Consider the following 20,292-nt stretch of genomic DNA (forward strand, 5'->3'; position numbering starts at 1 on the left):
ACCATCGTAACAAATGACTTAAACATTGCTTAAGTGAGTTGTCTGTATAAGCAATTGTTACTTAATTCATTCTTACCAATTGAAGAATTATTTTTTAATTATAAAATTTAATGTGGCTCAAGTTAAGCACTAACTTTATCAACTTTAGCATTAAAGTAAATTTTTAGGTAAAGTTTTTAAAATTATGTGACATTGTAGGACTCACAAATTTTAGATAAGAACCTCATTTAAGAAATCATGTATTGTAAATGCTCTATATGTTATATTTTATATTATTTTATATTAAATTATTACAACAATAATTAAAAACTCTAAAAAGTTATAATAGGGTATATTTTCTTCCTAGAAATTTGATTTTTAAGGTAATTTGAGGTAAAAAAAAATAAAATTTATGCTATAAGTTAAGTCTAAATTCCAATTTAATGTGAATTTAGGTAAAATGGTAAATGGTTAATACCCAAGAAATTACTCGATAAATATTTAAATCATAAAAGAGAAAATGAAAAAAAGTATTTGAATTAAAAATTATAATTTTACCTTAAAAATTTAGATATTTATGTTCAAGCAAAATGTTTATCCCGATGAAATAAGTAAAAATTTTCCTACTTGCTTTTATGAAAGAAAAGAATTATTCCCTTATGTTTTATTTTATATATAGTCTTGTAAATTTAAATTTTAAGGTGATTTAAGGTAAATAGTTTATAATTATTATAAAATAAAGTTTTATTAAATTGTTAAAAATACTTATTTTAAAAATAGTAAAATTTGAACAAAAAATTAGTTATTTTTAATTTTTTTTAGTTTTTAATAATTATTTATTTTTCAATGTAGCTCAATCATTGTTTTTTGGTCTCATGAGAAGTGGAATAATGGGTATTGTGCTCACTGCTACAATATTTTTTATAATTATATTTAGATTTTTTTTGTATTTAATATATATTTTTGGCCCTATATAGCATTATTTTTGGAGAATTCAATGTTTTTGAGTTTTTTTATGCCAACCCAACATTGGTGTGAAAACTAACGTTGTTATGGGAGACACAATTCATTTGTGTCTTGATTTTAATTCGTGTACATAAAGTATTTGTGAATATATCTAATTGACACTAACCCTTTTTTGTGTAGTGTTTTAGTGTTTTGTGTTGTTTTTTAGTTTTGTAGGAAGTTGTGACACCAAGTGATATCACTGAGTTTAGGCTGCACAACTTTGTGTTCAAAGTTTATCCCTCATTTTGAGAAAAAATAACTTCTATAGGATTGTTTGAGGTCCAAATTAAACAAATTTTGTCTCTAAGGAGTTTTGGGCACAAGAGTATGATGGTAATTTTCTTTTTGCCTAATTATCATGGTTTTGCGGGTGAACATCCTCATAGGCACCTCAAGGAGTTTTATGTGATTTGTTCCATCGTGCGGCCTCATAATGCTCCTAAGGATTACATCAAGATGAAAACATTTCCTTTTTCCTTAGTTGACACAATAAAAGATTGGTTGTACTTTAATCCAGTTCAACTTGAATGATATGAAGAGGAAGTTTCTAGAGAAATTCTTCCTTACTTCTAGAACAACAACCATCAAAAAAGACATTAGTGGTATAAGGCAACTTTTTGGAGAGACTATGCATGAGTATCGGGAGAGGTTCAACAAATAGTGTGCAAGTTGTCCTAATCACATTAGCGAACAATTTCTCATCTAGTATTTTATGAAAGGTTGCTTCCAATGGAAAGACGCATGGTTGATGCAACCAGTGGTGGAGCATTAATGGACAAAACAACAACTTCTGCCAAACAATTAATTGTTCTTCAACGCGACACATAATTATCAACATTTAAGTACCAAAGCTTTTACCATCAAGAAGAGTCCATGAGGAGATTATTGTTGCTAATAATCATGGGTTAGAAAACCAGATAACAAAGTTGAGTTCCCTTGTTAAAAACAACTATAGCTATTGACCAACACCAGCAAGTTCAAGAAGCAAATGTTCCACCCCGAGAGCATCTGGCATATACACTTGTGCAAAACATCCTTGTGATGCTTACCACACTCTCCAAGAGATTGAACCAATTGTAGAAGTTGGAATCATCACTAGCCAACAATATAATATGGACCTCCACCACATTAGAAAAAATATGATCCATTTTATGAGAGGTATAATATAATTATGGTTGGAGAGATCATCCTAACATGAAATATGGTTCTGTGCGGGGTAATTGATAGATTCTATTACTAATTAGATTGAGAAAGATATGGAAATCCATAAAGAACACAAGGGGAAAAGAGGAAATAAACTGCTTCATTTAAGTTTTGCTTACCCTAGCTTCCTCAAGGAATTAATGATATATTAGGGGGATTTTCTTCATGCACTCAACATTTTTTCCAATACACTCAACAATAAGAGGAAAAAAATAAAAAATACCCTTACAAATAACTCATATGGATCCGTAAGAGACTTACAGATTACCAATCCATAAGCCCCGTATGGATTGCCCATCCATAAGAGCAACTCATATGGGTCCATAAAAATTGGCAATCCGTATAAGGCTATACGGATTGGAAATCCGAATGACCCATTCAAATTACGGATTGACCTTATGGAAGAAGAAGTAAAAAAGGATAAAGTTGGAAATTTTATAAATATGTTGGGTGTAGGAAGATTATCTCTATACTAAGGATAAGGGTACAAAATAAAAACCCAATAACAAAGGTCCAACATAACATAAAGCATAAAATAGTTTATAATTAAAACCCTATACTAGCCTTAGTACCAATACAATTATTTCTCATGAGGAAGACTTGTAGTCTAAACCAAAGAAATTTTTAATTGTTTCTTTGAATTTAAAATATCAACCCCCCAATAGAATGTTTAATTACTCCTTTTCATTTCAATTTCTTTTTCTTTTATCATTAATTTGTTATATTTTAGTTTTTTCATTAGTTTAATCTTTTCATTTTTTAGTGCACAGATCAAATTAATATAAAATCATAATTGAATTTTATCTTATGATTAAATTAAAAGACAAAGAAATTAAGAGTGAAAGTACTAGCTGAGAGTCTAAGCAATAAAAGATTTGATATATTAATGAAATAAATATAAGAAATAAATCAGATAATATTATTGGGTAATTACAGAAAAGACTTTTAGAGTTGATCTTGTTGACACCAGTATTTGCAAAGTACTATTTATTGCGTCTTTCATTGAAATAAAATAAAAAATGCATCACAGGTGTTTTGTGTTTGTTTGCATTATCATCGTTAACATCAAAATAATAGTAGTTAAAAGTTAGAAAAAGGGTAAGACATTATCTTTCTTTATAGCTCAACCAATGTGCCACTTGTAGGTTATGGAAGCCTAGCAATTATATAATTAAAGGTGAATGTGATGCAACATTACAATTATGATTATAAATTATAACTTATGAGAATATACAATTACACATTTATAATATTTAATTACTAAAAATGTCTCTCAGAATTATAATTTTTATATTATAATACTATTTGTAGTATGTTCTAAAACTAATTAAATAAATACTGATGACATTGAAAGCTATTGATATTCATTATTAACCTTTTCCATACAGGGTTGTTTATTGCATTGTATGTTGGAACACCTTCAAAACACCAAGTTCTTGCAACATTTGTTTGATGACACGAACATGTTGCTGGAATTCATACAAGCCAAATTGTTGTAACAATGTTTGACATTGATTAACACAACTAACATTATCTGCAGGCAAGACACTTGAAATACACTTCTTTGTGCTTCTCAGTTCTTTGAATATGAGTCATTAATTAAGATAATTTGCCCGAAGAGATTGTCAAAAAGTGGATAAATTTTATCACAGTGTAATGGTGCAGCTATTATTTTTTAATCATAAACATCATTTTGTCAGAATTTTAGCTAATAGGTATCATGATTGGAAAAATATAGTTATCATAATCAGTTCCTGCATGTATCTCAATACACCATAGCTAAAATTGACATCACTTATCATGTGCCTTTTGATGTAATGTAGCAAATTAGCATTTAGCCATATATGTAATGCGTATATGATTATCATTCCTGCTGATATCAATTGATTTCAAAGGCAATAAGAATTATAGGATTGAGTAATTTATAAAGAAAGAACTAACACAATATCTATAATTTGCATCCTCTAATGCTATCTTGAGCCTTATTTTGTTGATAACCACTTCAAATAAATTATAATTTATCTTCAAAATCTGTAGTATGTTCTTGATATTGATCATGAATCTTTTCAATGTAAGGCTGTTTACTATAGTGTATGTTGTAACTCCTTCATGACATGAAGTTTTTGCAGAATTTGTTTGAGCACATCAACATCTTGCTGGATTTGATGCAAGCCAAATTGTTGTAACAATCTTTGAAATTTTTTAACACAACAACCATTATTTGCAGGCAAAGGCACTTGAAATACACTTCTTTGTGTCTCTCAGTTCTTTGAATATGGGCCATTAATTACCTCTGTTACACCTAAGATTTTAACATGTGTTTATAGTGAATGGTTTATTGATTACATGTGATTGTAATTGTGGGATAAGGTATTATATTAAATTTACAGTGTAATGGTTTGGCCTTAGTCATTGAATAAAAACATCAGTCTTATATGGACCATCAGGTTTTAGTTCGAGGTTGAATGCATATATACTGAATGTAATGTGTAACATTGTTGTCTGCATCATATGTCATGTAAGCCAAGTGATGCATTAACAACATTCTGCATATGATACTATGTTGTGGATAAATTGTATCAGTCTATTGGTACAACTGTTATTTTTGAATCATAAGCATTACTTTGTAAGAGTTTAAGCTGCAACGTATGATGATTGGAAAAATATAGTTATGATAACCAATTCCTTCATGTTTCTCAATACACCAAAGCTAAAATTGACCTCATTTATCATCTGCATTTTGATGTAATGCAGTGAATTAGCATTTAGCCATACTTGTACTGCATATATGATTACCATTCATGTTGATATCAATTGATTTCAAAGGCAATAAGAATTATAGAATTGAGTAATTTATAAAGAAGGAACTAACACAACAAATATAACTTCCATCCTCTCATGCTACCTTGAGACATATTTTTTCAATGACCACTTCAAATAAATTGTAATTTGTCTTTTTCAATATCAAAGTTTTATATTAACCAATTATTGAAATAGTCAAAAATAACTTAATTACATAATCCCAAAAATGAATTTGACTATTATAATAATGTTTATAAACCGAGATTTTCTTCATGAACATGTCAATAGTTACTAACGGATCTACTATGCCTTAATTATCTGTTTGTGAATATTATACAATCTCATGAAAATGTTGTTTAATTAATTTGAAACTTAATTTTAAATTGTCATATTAATGTCATTCATTAGCCAATTTTTTTTTAAATAAATTTGCAAAAAAAAATTGTACACACTCAAAATAGTAGCAAATAACAAATCATCGCTATTGATCGATATAAATTTAAAATTCATAACGAGTTTATGTATTTGTAATACTTAACAGATTCACCAAAGGATAATTTTTGAGTTATCCAAAATGGTGTGGGTGTGAAAGTATATTGGTGGGTGCAGGAAGCAAAGGTGGCAAGGTTGTTCATTTTAAAAACCGCAAACACAGATTTAGTTCATGCTTTGCATTTCCAAAGCTTGCCTTGCCTTCTTAACTAACAACCGGAAACAATTTCGAGTTTCTCCCAAAACTGAAGATGAAGGCTGGCTTGGAAGATGAAGGTGGTCCATCTAAACTGCAACGATAGAGCCTTCCTGCAACATCACCGTTGCCTACCACTGTCAATCGGCCACCTAACACGCTTGGAAACACCATGCTAGGTAAAATTTTACGTATCGATAAACTGTGTTTAGGGTTTTCTATTGTCTTTCACGCAGCCAACATCATGTTAGCCCTTCTGAAATTGAGTTAATCCATAAATGAATTGTTTTGTACATTGTGGAACAGGAAAAGATAGACCTATGCATTTACTTTTTATTTATGAAACTGCATTAGGAGTGGCCAACAACAAATTATATTAGGCATGCTAATTGAATGAGTTTAACTCTTATTGCATTAAAGGTTAAGATGTTCAGGAATCAACAAAATTCATGAACTTTCTTAATAAATGATCATTTTGGGACAAACTCTCTGAAATTCATTTCTATTTTACCAATTTCATTTATATGAACACTGTATTCATAGCAATGGCAACTGTCAACACAAAATTATACATTGAAAAAAATCATATGCATCATGTAGTATTGCGACATTGGTTTGTATTTGTACTTTTGAATTTGGACAAACAACTTTGCTCTGTTGCATTTCGTAATTGGCTTTCTAGTAGTTTATGAGTGTTGTAGTTTTTGTATGTTATTAGACTTATGTATTGGTTGGTTGTTCTATTTCAATTCATAATATGCATAATCTAGATGTACATAATGTGCAATTTATGAGTGTTGCAGGATTATGAATTCATGATATGCAACTCATCAGTGCTGCAATTTTATCAATTCATGATATGCAACTTATGAGTGCTGTAGTTTTATCACTTCATAATAGGTATGTCATGTACATCTTTATGTGAGGCATAGTATGATGTGGCTTTCATCGTGACACAACATTAGTGTTAGTTTTGTCTTAGGATTGTATAGTAATATCTTGGACTATATATGGACTTCAAAATTGCATATCTATTATTTTCCAACATTGGTGTCAACATTTAATCATCCCAACTTTTGAACTGTATATGGACTTTAGAATTGATGAGTGAAGACCACAAAAAGTGCTATGAGATGACCAACATGATGTTGCAGGTCACAAGAACATTAGAGGAGATTTTAAACATCGTTCATGCTAAGAAGCAGATCAACCTTTTATTATGATGTTATTGTCTTTTTCATTTTGATTTAGCATATCATTTTTCTCAATTAATTTTTACAACTGACCAATGAATTTTTCTTATTCTAATGTGACACCCATTTCAAATGTAGACTTATGGAGAAATTAGTAGGTCGTTTATCATGAGATGGAAGAACGTGCTTGAACGTTACTGACATTTGGTTGACAAAGATGAGAATATATTGTTGTGTATAACCAAGATTTGCAAAACCCAACCATTGTCTTAGGGTGGACAACACTAAGAGATTTCTATTAGTTGACCAGAGATCATCAGGTGACGTTAACCCACCATGGTCAAAGTGTATTCTTGCTGACCATATACAAAACTAGCAGCCATTCGAAATCGTTTCCAAAGTGGCACTCATTATACCATCAAGTGCCGAATTCGGTGACTTTCCCGGTGCTTCTCAATGAATACAAAATTACTTGCAGCAGCTTGGTAAGTTACTTAACACAAAACTCAATTATTCAATTAACCTTTATCTGTCAAATTTCTAATTTTTTCATTTTCTCACATAAATTTGTTTTTAATATCAGGATGTATCGAGCAATATGTATTATTTCATGCAAGACAAAGGATTTGTATATAATATTTATTTTCCTTTTGCTTCATATCCAAATTAGTTTATACATAATATTTATTCCTTTTTTACTTATATTATATTTTAAGCATTCACTTGCTTTCAAATTTAATAAATAACAACATTGTACAACATTATGATTGTACAGTCGACACGTGTATAATAATTTTTATTATTCCTCTTACGGTGCGGACACACAACAAGAACTACATAATTAAATGATTTATAAAGAAAGTAAGAAACACAATTACTATAATTTGCATCTTGAACTACCATAAGCCATATTTGTCTTTTGTTCAATAGTCAAAAGTTGATTAATTACATTTTCAAAAAATGAATGTCTAATGGCTACGAACCCATATTTTCTTCATTCAACTGTCAATAGTTACTAACAATCTAATAGACCTTAATCATCACATTTTCTATAATATATGATATCATGACAATTATTTTTAATTAATTCAAAAATGTATTTTTAAGTGTCATATTAATGTCATGCATTGGATGAAAATTAATATTATATACCACATGAGAACAAATTATTTTTATACACACTCAAATTAGAAGGAATAAACAAAAAAATGATATTGACGCATACAAATGTCAAATCCGTAATGATTTTATACATTCGTAATTCATAATAGATTCACGAAAGAAAAATTTTCAAATTATCTAAAATGGTGTGGGTGTGCAACTATATTGGTGGGTGCAGGATGCATAAGTGGCACTGCTGAAACATGATTCATTTTTTAAACCCCAAACACGATTTCATGGATTTGCTTTTAATTTCAAGACCTTATGTGCCTTTTTCACTGAATAGTGGAAAACACATCGATAATTTGCCAAAAATGAAGACAAAGTTTGGCTTAGAAGATGAAGATGGTTCGTCTCATGCGCGATGACAATGCCCTGCTCCACCAATGCCGTTGCTTTTCCACTATCAATCGAACAACTAACACGTGTACAACCACGTGCCTAGTAAGATTGTTGGTACCCATACACTGTACTTAGATTTTTCTATTGTCTCTCACGAAGCTAACATGATGTTACCCTTATGATTCTTTGCATTTCTTTTCTTGGTTAACAGAGTATATTCATTTTTTGATAATCATGCCACTATGGAACACAAAAGACAAAAATGGACACTTAGTCTTAATTAATCAATGTGTATAGCGAGTGGAAAAAAATTAGTGTTATGTATGTGATAAAACACGAAGTATTGAGTGTTAAACCTCATTTTCTCTACTCAATATTCATTCTTCAAAATACATGGCTGTTAAGTCATTTTATAATTCGTATAAGCATTTATATTATAACTATCAGAAAATGATTTATATTTTACCAATTTCATTTATATCAGCAACATAAATATAGCTCTGCCTGTTGTCAACACCGAATGATATATTAAAAGAAAACCATATCAATCTTGTGTTGTTATAACATTGGTTCGTTCATGTACTCCATTTGATCTCATTTATACACATGTATTGTATTATGAAAGAGTACCTGTCAATTTAATATATCAGGTTTGTTTAGTGCTTATTCTGTCCACCTTGTCAATATTATTTCTTGCCCTTTCTAATTCATGGTCAATGCTTTTCCAATATTTCCAGTCTACACTTCTTCTACACCTTTTCTTGTGTTCAAAGGTCATTCTCAACTTCCATCACATATCACTATTATTAGACAAACTTTTCATCTTTTCTGTCCTATTTGTGCTCTTGCTTGCCTTTTCTCTATGATCAGTGATTTGTCTACTTACTTCAAAAATATTTGTACTATTTTGTGGATGTTCAAATTGGTATATGCTATGAAGTGCCAAACAATACTCTTTTGAGGCTACATTAGTATCCTGAAATGATGACACTGCTTGTATAAAACTCTTAGAAAGAGTCTCACTAATATATGATAGAACACCCTTATAAATCATAGACAAGCAAATATGTATATCAAGGTCCAAAGAAGAGAACAAAATCATGACATTTTGAGTGCAATCTTGGTTAAAGTCCTATTTTCCAAAAAACAGAATAGTATCTCAATGCATAAGGCAACCACTACAAGTTTTCTCAGGCACAAACTATTTTTTGCTATTTGTGACTTGTGATGTTGTATCAACGACAACATCATGCTATTTTCTACAAATTATGTCTGATGCAATTTTATTAATGTGATTACACTTGTGTATTGATTAGTTCTTCTGTTTCAATGGTTAATATACATAATGGTGGCCGCATTGCACATGGAAAATAGCTGGGTCATCTGAATTTTTATGTGAACTTAAGAAGGAACCACTGATTTATGTATAACATTCTATAATAGTATTAGGTACAACATTAATATCAATTTTGTTATAGCATTGTGTAATCGTATTATGTTTGTATCAAGATTTAATAATGCCAACTTTTTAACTCCATATGGAGTTCATAATTGGTGAATGATATGAAGACAAATTATTATCAATTGGCAAAAATAATGATGCAGATTACAAGAACTGAAGAGGAAATGTTCCAGACCGTTCTTGCAAAGGATTAGGTCAACCATTTGTTATGATATGACTATCATTTCCAGTTACCATATTGATTTTTGAATCATTTTGCTACAACTAACCAACCAATTAGCCTCATTTTAATGTTACACTATTTCAAACGTAGATGTATGGTGAAGTGAGTAGGTCGTTCGCTGTTAGATGGAAAGACTTGTTAGATCATCACTAACATTTGGTAGACAAACATGACAATATGCATGATGTTATCTACAACAAAGATTTGGTCAGCCCAACCATTGTGCATGGATGGACAACAATAAGGACTTTCTATGGGTTCGAGGGAGATCACCATGTCACATTAACCTATTATGGTCAGTGTCTCTTTTTGCTAACCATATTAAAAACCAGCAATGATACAAAAACTTTTCCAAAATGACACTCATTATACCATCAAGTGCCGATTTCAATGATTTTCAAGGTGCTTCTGAATGAATACAAGGTCATGTGCAACAACTTGGTAAGTTACTTAGCTATATACTTAATTAATTCAGAAGCACCTTTATCTGTCAATTTTTTTTATGATCTGTTATCTCAAACTAAGTTATTGGTTATGTCAGGGTGTTCCAAGTAGTATGTATTACTTTATGAAAAATAAAAGGTTCCATCATTTGATTATAGAAGACTGTGTCGAATGCCACATTATTTAAAATGACTGGCAAAAGATAGCAAAAATTAGATCTAGATGAAGAGATTTTTCCAAAGCCCTGAGCTTCACGACTGGCATGGAAAGAGTCTTCAAATTTCCTGATCCAAATGTCAACTATGTTTTGGTTTGATCATATTTATAAATTTACTACAATATCGAAGTAACATTTATAAATTGCACACTTATTTGGTTCTCAAGCTTTTGCCACAAACTATGTCTTTAACATTATGACTTTGTTATTTCCGTTTTGGTATATAATATCTACTTCTCTTTTGCATCATGAAATTTAATTTGTACGTATCGATGATTCGCTTTTTTATCTTATATTACTTTTTAGCTCATTCACTTACTTTTAAATTTAAAAAATAACAATAATATAACTATATAGTCCACACCTATATTGTAATTTTTAATTTTCAGTTTGCTCATACGAATACACTAGTACCAAACTAGTTATCTTTCTTTATAGCTCTACCAAAGTGCCACTTGTAGGTTATGGAAGCCTAGCAATGATATAATTGAAGGTGAATGTAATGCAACATTACAATTATCATTATAAATTATAATTTATGAGAATATATAATTACACTCTTATAATGTTTAATTACTAAAAATTTCTCTCGGAATTATAATTTTTATATTATAATACTATACAAAACAAAACTTTTGCGCACAAAGTTAAACAACGAATTTAATGCACTACTTTATGAGGCTTAACGTAGCTTAAAATTGCACTTTCCGAGCCCAATAATTACTTCACTTTCCGAGCCCAATAATTGCTTCTCACATAAGAATTTTTGTCCTTAAATGATTTGCGGTGTCTATTATTATTCATTATTTATTACCTTTTGTGTATCTGGTGTCTATTATTATTCATTATTTATTATCTTTTGTTTATCTGGTCTTTTTCCTGAATTTAAAATATGCACATATTACAAGTTGTCCATATTCAATTGTCTCTCTCTCGTGCTTTTGGCTTTTTAAGTTTCTGAGCTTATTTAGACTTTGCATGGATTGAGATTCAATGTCAAAAAATTAAATGATTTTTTAAAAAATTCACAAGACTTTTTATTTGGTCACACGATATTAAATTTTCACTATCTATATTTAATTATAACAATTCATATTTAATCATCTTGTTCTTATAAAAAATAACTTTTTAAAATTATATATATATTAGATAGAGTGGTCAAACTCTTTTTTTACGTTTTAGCATGACAAGTGTAAGTGAATCAGTGAATGTGAAGTTGTGACTTCAAATGAGTGATGGAAAGTTTAGTTGTCAAATGGTGACAAATTAATGAAACATTCAAACTAATTAGACGGTAGCATTGCATATTTTATAGAGTTCAAAAGTTTAGCAGTCAAATATAGGTATACTATTTTTAATTATTATATCTGACCTCATTATAATTTGTGAGAGACTTCTTCCCCTACGATGATAATGATTAATATAACTTAACGTTAAAAATAGGTCAGGTTATTTGACATAAGTTTTTGGCTTGGCTTACATTAAGCTAGGCCTTTTAAAAATAAAACAGATAAAGTTTTTATAATGGTACAGGACAAATTTCAGGTCATTTAATATTTTTTAACCCTAATTAATGGGCATATTAATTTGTTGGGTATTATTATCATATTAATATTTTTACTATATTAACATTCTATATTTTTTTTAAAAATATTAAGTATGTTGACATAAATAAAAATCTAGTTCATAAACTTATTATAGGATGAATTTATTCCCTATTTAAAGGCTTTATTAAAAAATGGACTTTTAAACAATTTATCACGAATGTATATTAAACCTAGGCCTTAAAAATAAGTTATCATAGATAAGTTAGATTAGATTCTTATAAAGTCTAACCTACTTAATTTCCCAACTTTCCATGCCATGCCTTAATTAGTAGTAGTTAAAAAAAAGTGTATAATTTGTCTTACTTAAAAAATCTCATTGGCCTATTAATCGATTATTTTATTTAAGGATACGTGATATATATTTATATAAAATAATTTAATATAAACTAGACCTATTTAATATGTTAGTTAATATATTTAGGCGTCATTCTAATTGCTCTCCTAGTAGTTAAAGCTAAAGTTTCATTAAGGAGCGTTTCCAGGTGGTAGTCCCTCCTCAGGAAATATAAGGTTTTCATGAGACTAATCTTAAGCCGCCATCCACGCACCTTCCTTATTGTAGGGGAGAAATGATGGGATTGATTTTATCTTCTATCTATGTGAAAGGAAATGAGGACAGGCTTGAAGTGGGACTGAGACTAGATCCCCAAGCTCAAGGAACTAGTATTTTGGAATCTGAATATAAAAGAAATTCAAATAAGTTTCTGATATTTTTTAGGATTTCATTTAAGTTTTTAAAATTAACTCATTTTAGTTTCTAAACTTATGCTATTATTACCACTTAAGTTTCTCGACTAGGGATCAAAATGAAAAAATGAGTTAATTTTAGGACTTAAATGAACTCCTAAAACTTATTTAAATTTTTCTTAGTCTCAAAAACTATAATAACAGCCAAATACAAATTCAAGGAAACAATGAGATACAAATTCAGAGAATAAATTAACTATTTGCTCATTTTTTAAATATATTAGGTCTACTTAAGTAAAGTTTTTTTCAACTTGATTTATTTTCACTCTTATTTCCAACCTCTTTTTTTTAGGTTAAAATTGTAATAACCCATTTGGTTTTGTCAGATCGGATATAAGATTTTAATATTTCATATATATCTGATATGCTCCAGTTATATATATATATATATATATATAAAATCCTAAATTTTCACTAAATCCAACCCAATCAGTCAACACCCAAGTAAATAAAAGGCTGCTTTGTCATAGGTCTGCTTGGTGGGAAGATACCTTCTTGTTGTAGAACAACAAACTTCATTTTATAATGCATCTCACTAACCTTGGAGCTTCCAAAATCCAACGAATAGCTGTTGATAACAATTTTTCTAGATTAAGTTAAAAAAAGTTCTACCAATCAAATTACAAGATTACGTGACTTCTACAAGTTACAACCACAATTTGAGTATCTTAAGCAATGATCAGAGATAAATACTAAGAACTTTGCGTGTTGTGTTTGGGGATTATAATTGATCATATCACTTTTTTTGGCTCTACCACAATTTTGTCACTACCATTCAAACAGTTTATAAATTCGTTGTGCCATTAGCAGTTTAGCAGGCTGTTTTGGCATAGTAGTATAGCATTGGAACAAGATAACTTTAATCCCCCCCCCCCCCACCCTAAAATGTCATCAAAGAAAATGTTAATCAAGTAATGATGGTTTTACAATTTGCATTAAGTTAAAAAATTGATCAGCTCAAATTCCTTGCATAACAGATGAACAGCTAGATAAGGACAACAAGAATCCCTATAGACCAATGACAAAGCCAGCCTCTTGTCATTTTAGTATAGCAATTGTCAACACCAACCAACCACTACTATATTATATAGCCTATTGAAGGTAAAAAAACCACACAAGTTAAACTATCTAACATACAAATATTTGATATTAAGATGGAGTTTTCTTGCAAGGACTTCAAGGTGGGAAAATGTGAGGGAGAAAAAGTAGTAGATGGTGAAACCATGCCCTTGGTGCTACAACCTCCAGTGCCTAACAAGAGTGACTTGGAATCCTTGCTATTGGCTCTGAAGAACAACAAAGAATGGTTTGAGCAAATGATCATCAAGAACAGTGCTGTTCTGCTTAGAGGCTTTGATGTCAAGAATGCTGAGGACTTCAATGAGATTGTAGAAACCTTTGAGTGGGAAGACATTCGTTATGTTGGACCAGCACCTCGCACACATATTCACAAAAGGGTGTGGACTGCCAATGAAGGACCCCTCTCAGAGTTCATCTACTATCACCATGAAATGGTTTTGGTAAGTCCAAACTGTATATACATGATTCACATTAGCACCATGATATATGTCCATACACTTTACTAATATCTTCATATTCCAAGGATCACATAATCATTTCAAATAAGTATTTTCAAACAGTTTTTTTGTTTTTCTTTCATGTAATCTTGGTAATTAAGTCTCATTTCAGTTAGTTACTTGGAAATTCTAATTAAAAAACTATGAGGTCCTGTTTGACAACAAAGAAGGATAAAACCAACAGATTTTTTATTTATCTATATGCATTACAGAGAACCTTTCAGGGAATGAATTCCATGAGTTAATCTGATTATCAATATCTGTTTGATCACAATCTGTTTGACCAAATAGAAACAAAGGTAGCATAGGCATAAAATATGTGTATAATTAATTTCACTAATAGACAATGTTTGACAATATTCTTTGTATATGCTTTCTATTTCATGATATTAAAATAGTTTGATTATGTCATATCCTTTGAACGCTTGCACACACTAATTGGAGCAGAAAGTGATGATTTGATTTCACACTGATTATTTAATATAAATGTTTGAACTGGTATTGTATCCTGCAACAACATTTGTCAATATATATTTTTTTCAATTCAGCTTCTTACACGATCTAGCAACTTGCATATATTTCCTAATCAATCAAAACTATAATTTAAATGAAAAAGGTTACTAGTAAAATTTGGTTGATTATTTGCATTTCATATGGAGCTTAACTTGATGCCGTTCTTGGAATTATATGGGCTAGAGGAAAATAATTGATAAGGACTCTCTTATATATAAATATTAAAAAAATCTATATAAATGGTATAAAAAATACTATACATAATTTCATTAAAAATGATATATTTTATTACATTAAGTTAATAACATAATTTTAACCAAACTTAAAAAGGGTTATCCCATTTTTGCTTAATTTTCTCTTATATTATCTTCTATCACTCACTCCTCTCCCAAAATGAAAAAAAATAATAAGAATAAAATTCGCCAAAAATTAAAAAAATTGAAGATAAAAAATATAATTAAACCAAAGAAAAAATTACACACACAAAAGGTCATCCCATATATATATATATATATATTATACACTAGATATTGATATATAAGAGAGTAAGAGGATTATATATATTGCTCTAATTATCTGTCACATTTTAATTTGGCTAAAAAGTACATGAAACGAGAAAAAAAATCAATCTATTTATAAAAAATAGAATAAAATAATCAATGTACAATTATATACTTTAAAAAAAAATTGGGCCCCTTCTAACCGTGGTAACCATGACCTTGGGCCATTACACCTCTAAACAATGCCAGGGCTACCCTTGCTTAACAACTTTTTTCCTTGTGCATTTTTTTAACATGGGTGATTTAATTACCAGATCAAGGAATATCCCAAGAAAGTGATACTCTTTTGTGAGATACCTCCCCCTGAAGGTGGAGAGACCCCTTTTGTTCCAAGCTTCAAAGTGACAGAAAAGATGATGGAGGAGTTCCCAGAAGAGGTGAAGGAAATTGAAGAGAAAGGGTTGAAGTATACATTTACAGCTCCTAGTGCTAATAATGTCTCCTCCATGAGAGGTAGAGGGTGGGAAGATACCTTTGGGACCTCAGATCGCAAAGAAGCCGAGAAAAGGTATTTGTTTCTTTCAAATGCATATACACAACACCCACTAATTTTGTTGATGCATGTTGTTTGAGGGCTACAAAATGTGTAGGAATGTTTTTTGTTTTTTCCTCTTAACAATCTAGTTCATAAAGGAAAAAGGGTCTGACTCATTTAGAGCTTAATTAAGAGATAAATAAAATTTGACTAAGAATTATTTATCAAAGATGAAACTTAGATAATATTGGAATGATTTAACCTAAATTTCAACATTAATTATTTGTGTTCAATCATTTATTGAAATATTAATAACACACTCTAAAAAAAAATATTACATGATTAAAAATCATCTAGTATCTATAATTCTGGTTAATTTGTACATGTGAAGTGTAATAATTTTTTTATTTATAAATAGAAGTTAATAAGATTAAATTATGTGTTAAATGGAGATCGTCCGAGTCATGATAGTTTTGGATTGTGTGATAATTTTTTTACTTAAAGACACTTTTTTTGTTGTTAACTGAAAAATAAAAGTCCCAAGAGTCACTACACAAAGAGTGGAACCTACTAACTAGGGAACATACACTTTATTTGGTCTTTATTTTTTTAAGGAAAAAAGTATTTTTTTTTCTTTCTTATAAAGAATGTGTTCAAAACATGTTAGAGAAAGAGTATTTATTATTTCTCATTCCTCTATTCATTTCAGGTCTCCAAATTTATAGTTTAAGAAATGAAGTTAGTATTTTCTAATATAAATTGGTATGCTTACGAGTTTTAAATTGGCTTTACTTCTTCTATTATTTTCATATAATTATAGTAGCAGCATGAATTTAATTGAATCAATAATAATCTCTTCTATGAAGAATTAGAATAATTACCTCGAATGAGAGATTTTTTAGAAACTATTCTTTAAAGAGAATATTTGTAGGATTTATTTTAAAATGAAAGTGTTTTTAAGAAATATTATCACTTTCATTGACATGTCTTATAATTTTAATTTCAAATTAAGTTTAACAACTAGCTCAAAAAAACTATTTCTTGGCTATCTTAAACCACTCTTTTATCTTTAATTAGTTGCATATTTGATATTCTTAACCATATATTTTTTTCAATCTATAATTTTCACATTTATTTCCTAATTAAATTTTAATATTCTTTTAAAAGATATTATCAAATAGTTAAAGTAATCTTGTATGAAAATATAAATTATTTATTATAAATCAAAAATATAATTTATATATTTAAATATTTATTATAATTTTAATTATACAAAAATATACACATATTTGCATTGCACAAACTAAAATACTAATAAATCTAATAAGTGAACTATATATTTGCTCTTCTATTAGAACTTCTTAGAGCAATATAACAAATATTGGAAAACACCCTATTTTGTCATATAAAAGCAACTGGGAAAGAGCGGCCCTACAAATTTTTGGCTGTGTGGAATAACTAGTGGCATCTACTTAAGAAATTTCTTTTGGAGTGAAAAATTAATTAGATTACTTCAAATTTTATAAAAAAAAAACTAAAGTAATATGTTAATATGAGAAAATGTAAGGAATAATATGCAATTGAAGATTCGAATTATCATTGATTTTTAAATATAAAATAAATTGTGTTAGAAAGAAAATATATATATTCTGTGTGTTTAAAGTCTTCAATGAAAATTGGTTTAATTCGTTTTTAAGAGGAATAACTTCGTACTAATACTATGATTAAAAAAATATAAGGAATAATATAAAATTATTTTTAATGAGTTGTTCTATATATGAAGTTGTCCTAAGTCCTAACAGCTAGCTATACATAGAGAATTTAGTGAAAATCTCTATGCCATCATGTGTGGCTTGGTTTATTGAACCTTACATGTTTTGATTGAAAAATTGTTGCAGGGCAAAAGCTCTAGGAATGGACGTGGAGTGGCTTCCAAATGGTGGGATCAAGACAATACTTGGACCACGATGTTTAACCAAGGTATTTGAAGGAAGGAAAGGAAGAAAAATGTGGTTCAACACAGTAGTAGGGATGCATGGAAAAGAGATTAGCTCGGCCATAATGGCAGATGGAACAGAGATTCCAGAACATGTAGTGAAAAGGTGTGAAGAGATCATTGAAGAAGAGAGCATACAGTTCAAGTGGGAGAAAGGGGATGTTCTCTTCTTTGATAACTATGCTTTGCTTCATGGCAGAAGGCCTTCACTTCCTCCAAGGAAAGTCCTTGTTGCTACATGCAAGTGAGTGATTTGAGATGATACTATTCAAATTATATATACTAAGAGAGAAAGGGTATTGAGGATATATCTATAAAAGCTATTTCTGAATAAGTGTGTCATTTCACCATTATATGACAAGGAAAAGGCAATGTATTGTCACTTTTATAGATTGCATCATTTATGGAATAAAATTGTTCTATGTCCGCTGAACCTACTTATATATGAAGGACCCATCATTTTGAAACTAAATTATATGTGAAAATTAAAAAGTGATAACAAAATTGTACTAAAACTTGCTTCTAAATAAATTATACATTTAGCGCTGCTACTATGGCAGCAGCGAGAATTTTGTGTAAGAAAAAAAAATTCTAAAATAATTGTTATTTTAGGTTTTTAATATAATATTAATTTTTTTCCATTTATATCTCTTGTATTAATGATAAATAATAACATTTCTAAATGAGCTAATGATTATATAAGCCTGATTTTGGTTTGTATAAATTAGGATGATAATTATTTTGGGAAGTAATTAATAATAATAATGCCAGCCATAATAATAGTAAAAATTATTGTTACCAGTCTTTCAAAAAATAAACAAAAAGATATCTTTACGACTAGAATCGTGTTTTTCTTTGGCAATTTTACGACTAGAATCTAAAACTATTTTTTATTTTAAAATTAGTTAAAGATAATTTAAGATTAAATTAAAAATCAATTCACCTTTATTTCAAACACGTTTTATTTTAAAATTTGCTTTTGAAAACTAAATTAAAAATCTTACGACCATTCCAAATGGATTATAAATACATGGCATCAAACCCAATAACGTACATAAAGTTAATAGTAACAATTATTTGTGATGCACTCGTTTTATGTTTAAATCTTTTTTCGTACCTGCAATTTTAGCCATTTTTTTATTTTTATCCTTGTAATTATTTCTTTTCCGTTTTAGTCTTTGTAAGTTATCTTTATTTTTTTCATCTTTAAAAGTGTTTTAGATAAAAAAAAATTACTATTCAAAATACTTTTTACCTGTTTAAGTGCTTTAAGAAAAGAAAAAATAAAACAAATGCATTTTGTAACTATTAAAACAAAAAAAAAAATACAAAGATAAAAACGAATAAAACACTAAATAACAGAAATAAAAAAGAAAAAAATATATACTACAGTGTAACAAAGTTTATATACACATTCAATCACAACCTATTATTTATGATAAATTTGTTAATTTTAAAAATAATTATTTTAAAATAATTAAAATGATAATTTAAGATTGAATAATTGTTGATAAGAATCTAAAAAAAATATCTAAGCGCTGGTTTTATTGTCCGCTTGTCTTGTTATTATAGTAAAAGTTAGGATGAGCATGGAGCAAGTTGAGGCAAATTAGTCTTTGTCCCGACCCAATTTCCGGGGCATCTATTTGAACCTAAATCCAACCCAACAGAGATCTAAAATATGTGAGATGAAACCATGTCAACGACAAGTTTTAACACCATCATTGTTATTATTATTATATCAACATCATGTATGGAGAATTGTAGAATAAAAGTGCAAACTTAAAACTATGGTATATTTTATAAGGAATTTGTTCACGTACACTTGTTCATTTTAGTTAGAATATGTTAATAAATTATAATAAAAAAATATTTTAAAATACACTTACAATGTAATTTATTTACGTACTTCAGCTAAAAAAAATATGTATATTAACAAATGTTTGGAACTTGGAAGTTTTGTTAAGATACACTTATTTTTTTAGTTGAAGTGGTATACATTAACAAATCCCATTTTATAATATATTCATTATAAATATAACATCATGTTTAACAAAATATTATCTATTAAATAAAAATATAATTAACTCAAAGA

At 29.0% G+C, this 20,292-nt stretch overlaps 1 protein-coding gene across 1 annotated transcript; it reads left to right on the forward strand.

Annotated features, from left to right (window-relative positions):
• Positions 1–14,210: 14,210 nt before the first annotated feature.
• On the forward strand, positions 14,211–18,620 carry LOC100805904 (clavaminate synthase-like protein At3g21360). Its single transcript, XM_003518643.5, has 3 exons — positions 14,211–14,596; positions 15,981–16,234; positions 18,100–18,620. The coding sequence occupies exons 1-3, from the start codon at positions 14,231–14,233 to the stop codon at positions 18,443–18,445; spliced, it is 966 nt and encodes a 321-aa protein (XP_003518691.1). The 5' UTR covers positions 14,211–14,230; the 3' UTR covers positions 18,446–18,620.
• The last annotated feature ends 1,672 nt before the right edge of the window (positions 18,621–20,292 follow it).

This window comes from Glycine max, chromosome 2, assembly GCF_000004515.6.
Source record: "Glycine max cultivar Williams 82 chromosome 2, Glycine_max_v4.0, whole genome shotgun sequence".
NCBI classification, from domain to species: domain Eukaryota; kingdom Viridiplantae; phylum Streptophyta; class Magnoliopsida; order Fabales; family Fabaceae; genus Glycine; species Glycine max.

Bases quoted from the DNA above. Each gene is read 5' to 3' on its own strand.
- LOC100805904 (XM_003518643.5), top strand. From the start codon at position 14,231: ATGGAGTTTTCTTGCAAGGACTTCAAGGTGGGAAAATGTGAGGGAGAA. The intron at 14,597-15,980 runs GTAAGTCCAAAC...TTTAATTACCAG, and splicing joins ATCACCATGAAATGGTTTTG to ATCAAGGAATATCCCAAGAA. The intron at 16,235-18,099 runs GTATTTGTTTCT...AAATTGTTGCAG, and splicing joins CGCAAAGAAGCCGAGAAAAG to GGCAAAAGCTCTAGGAATGG.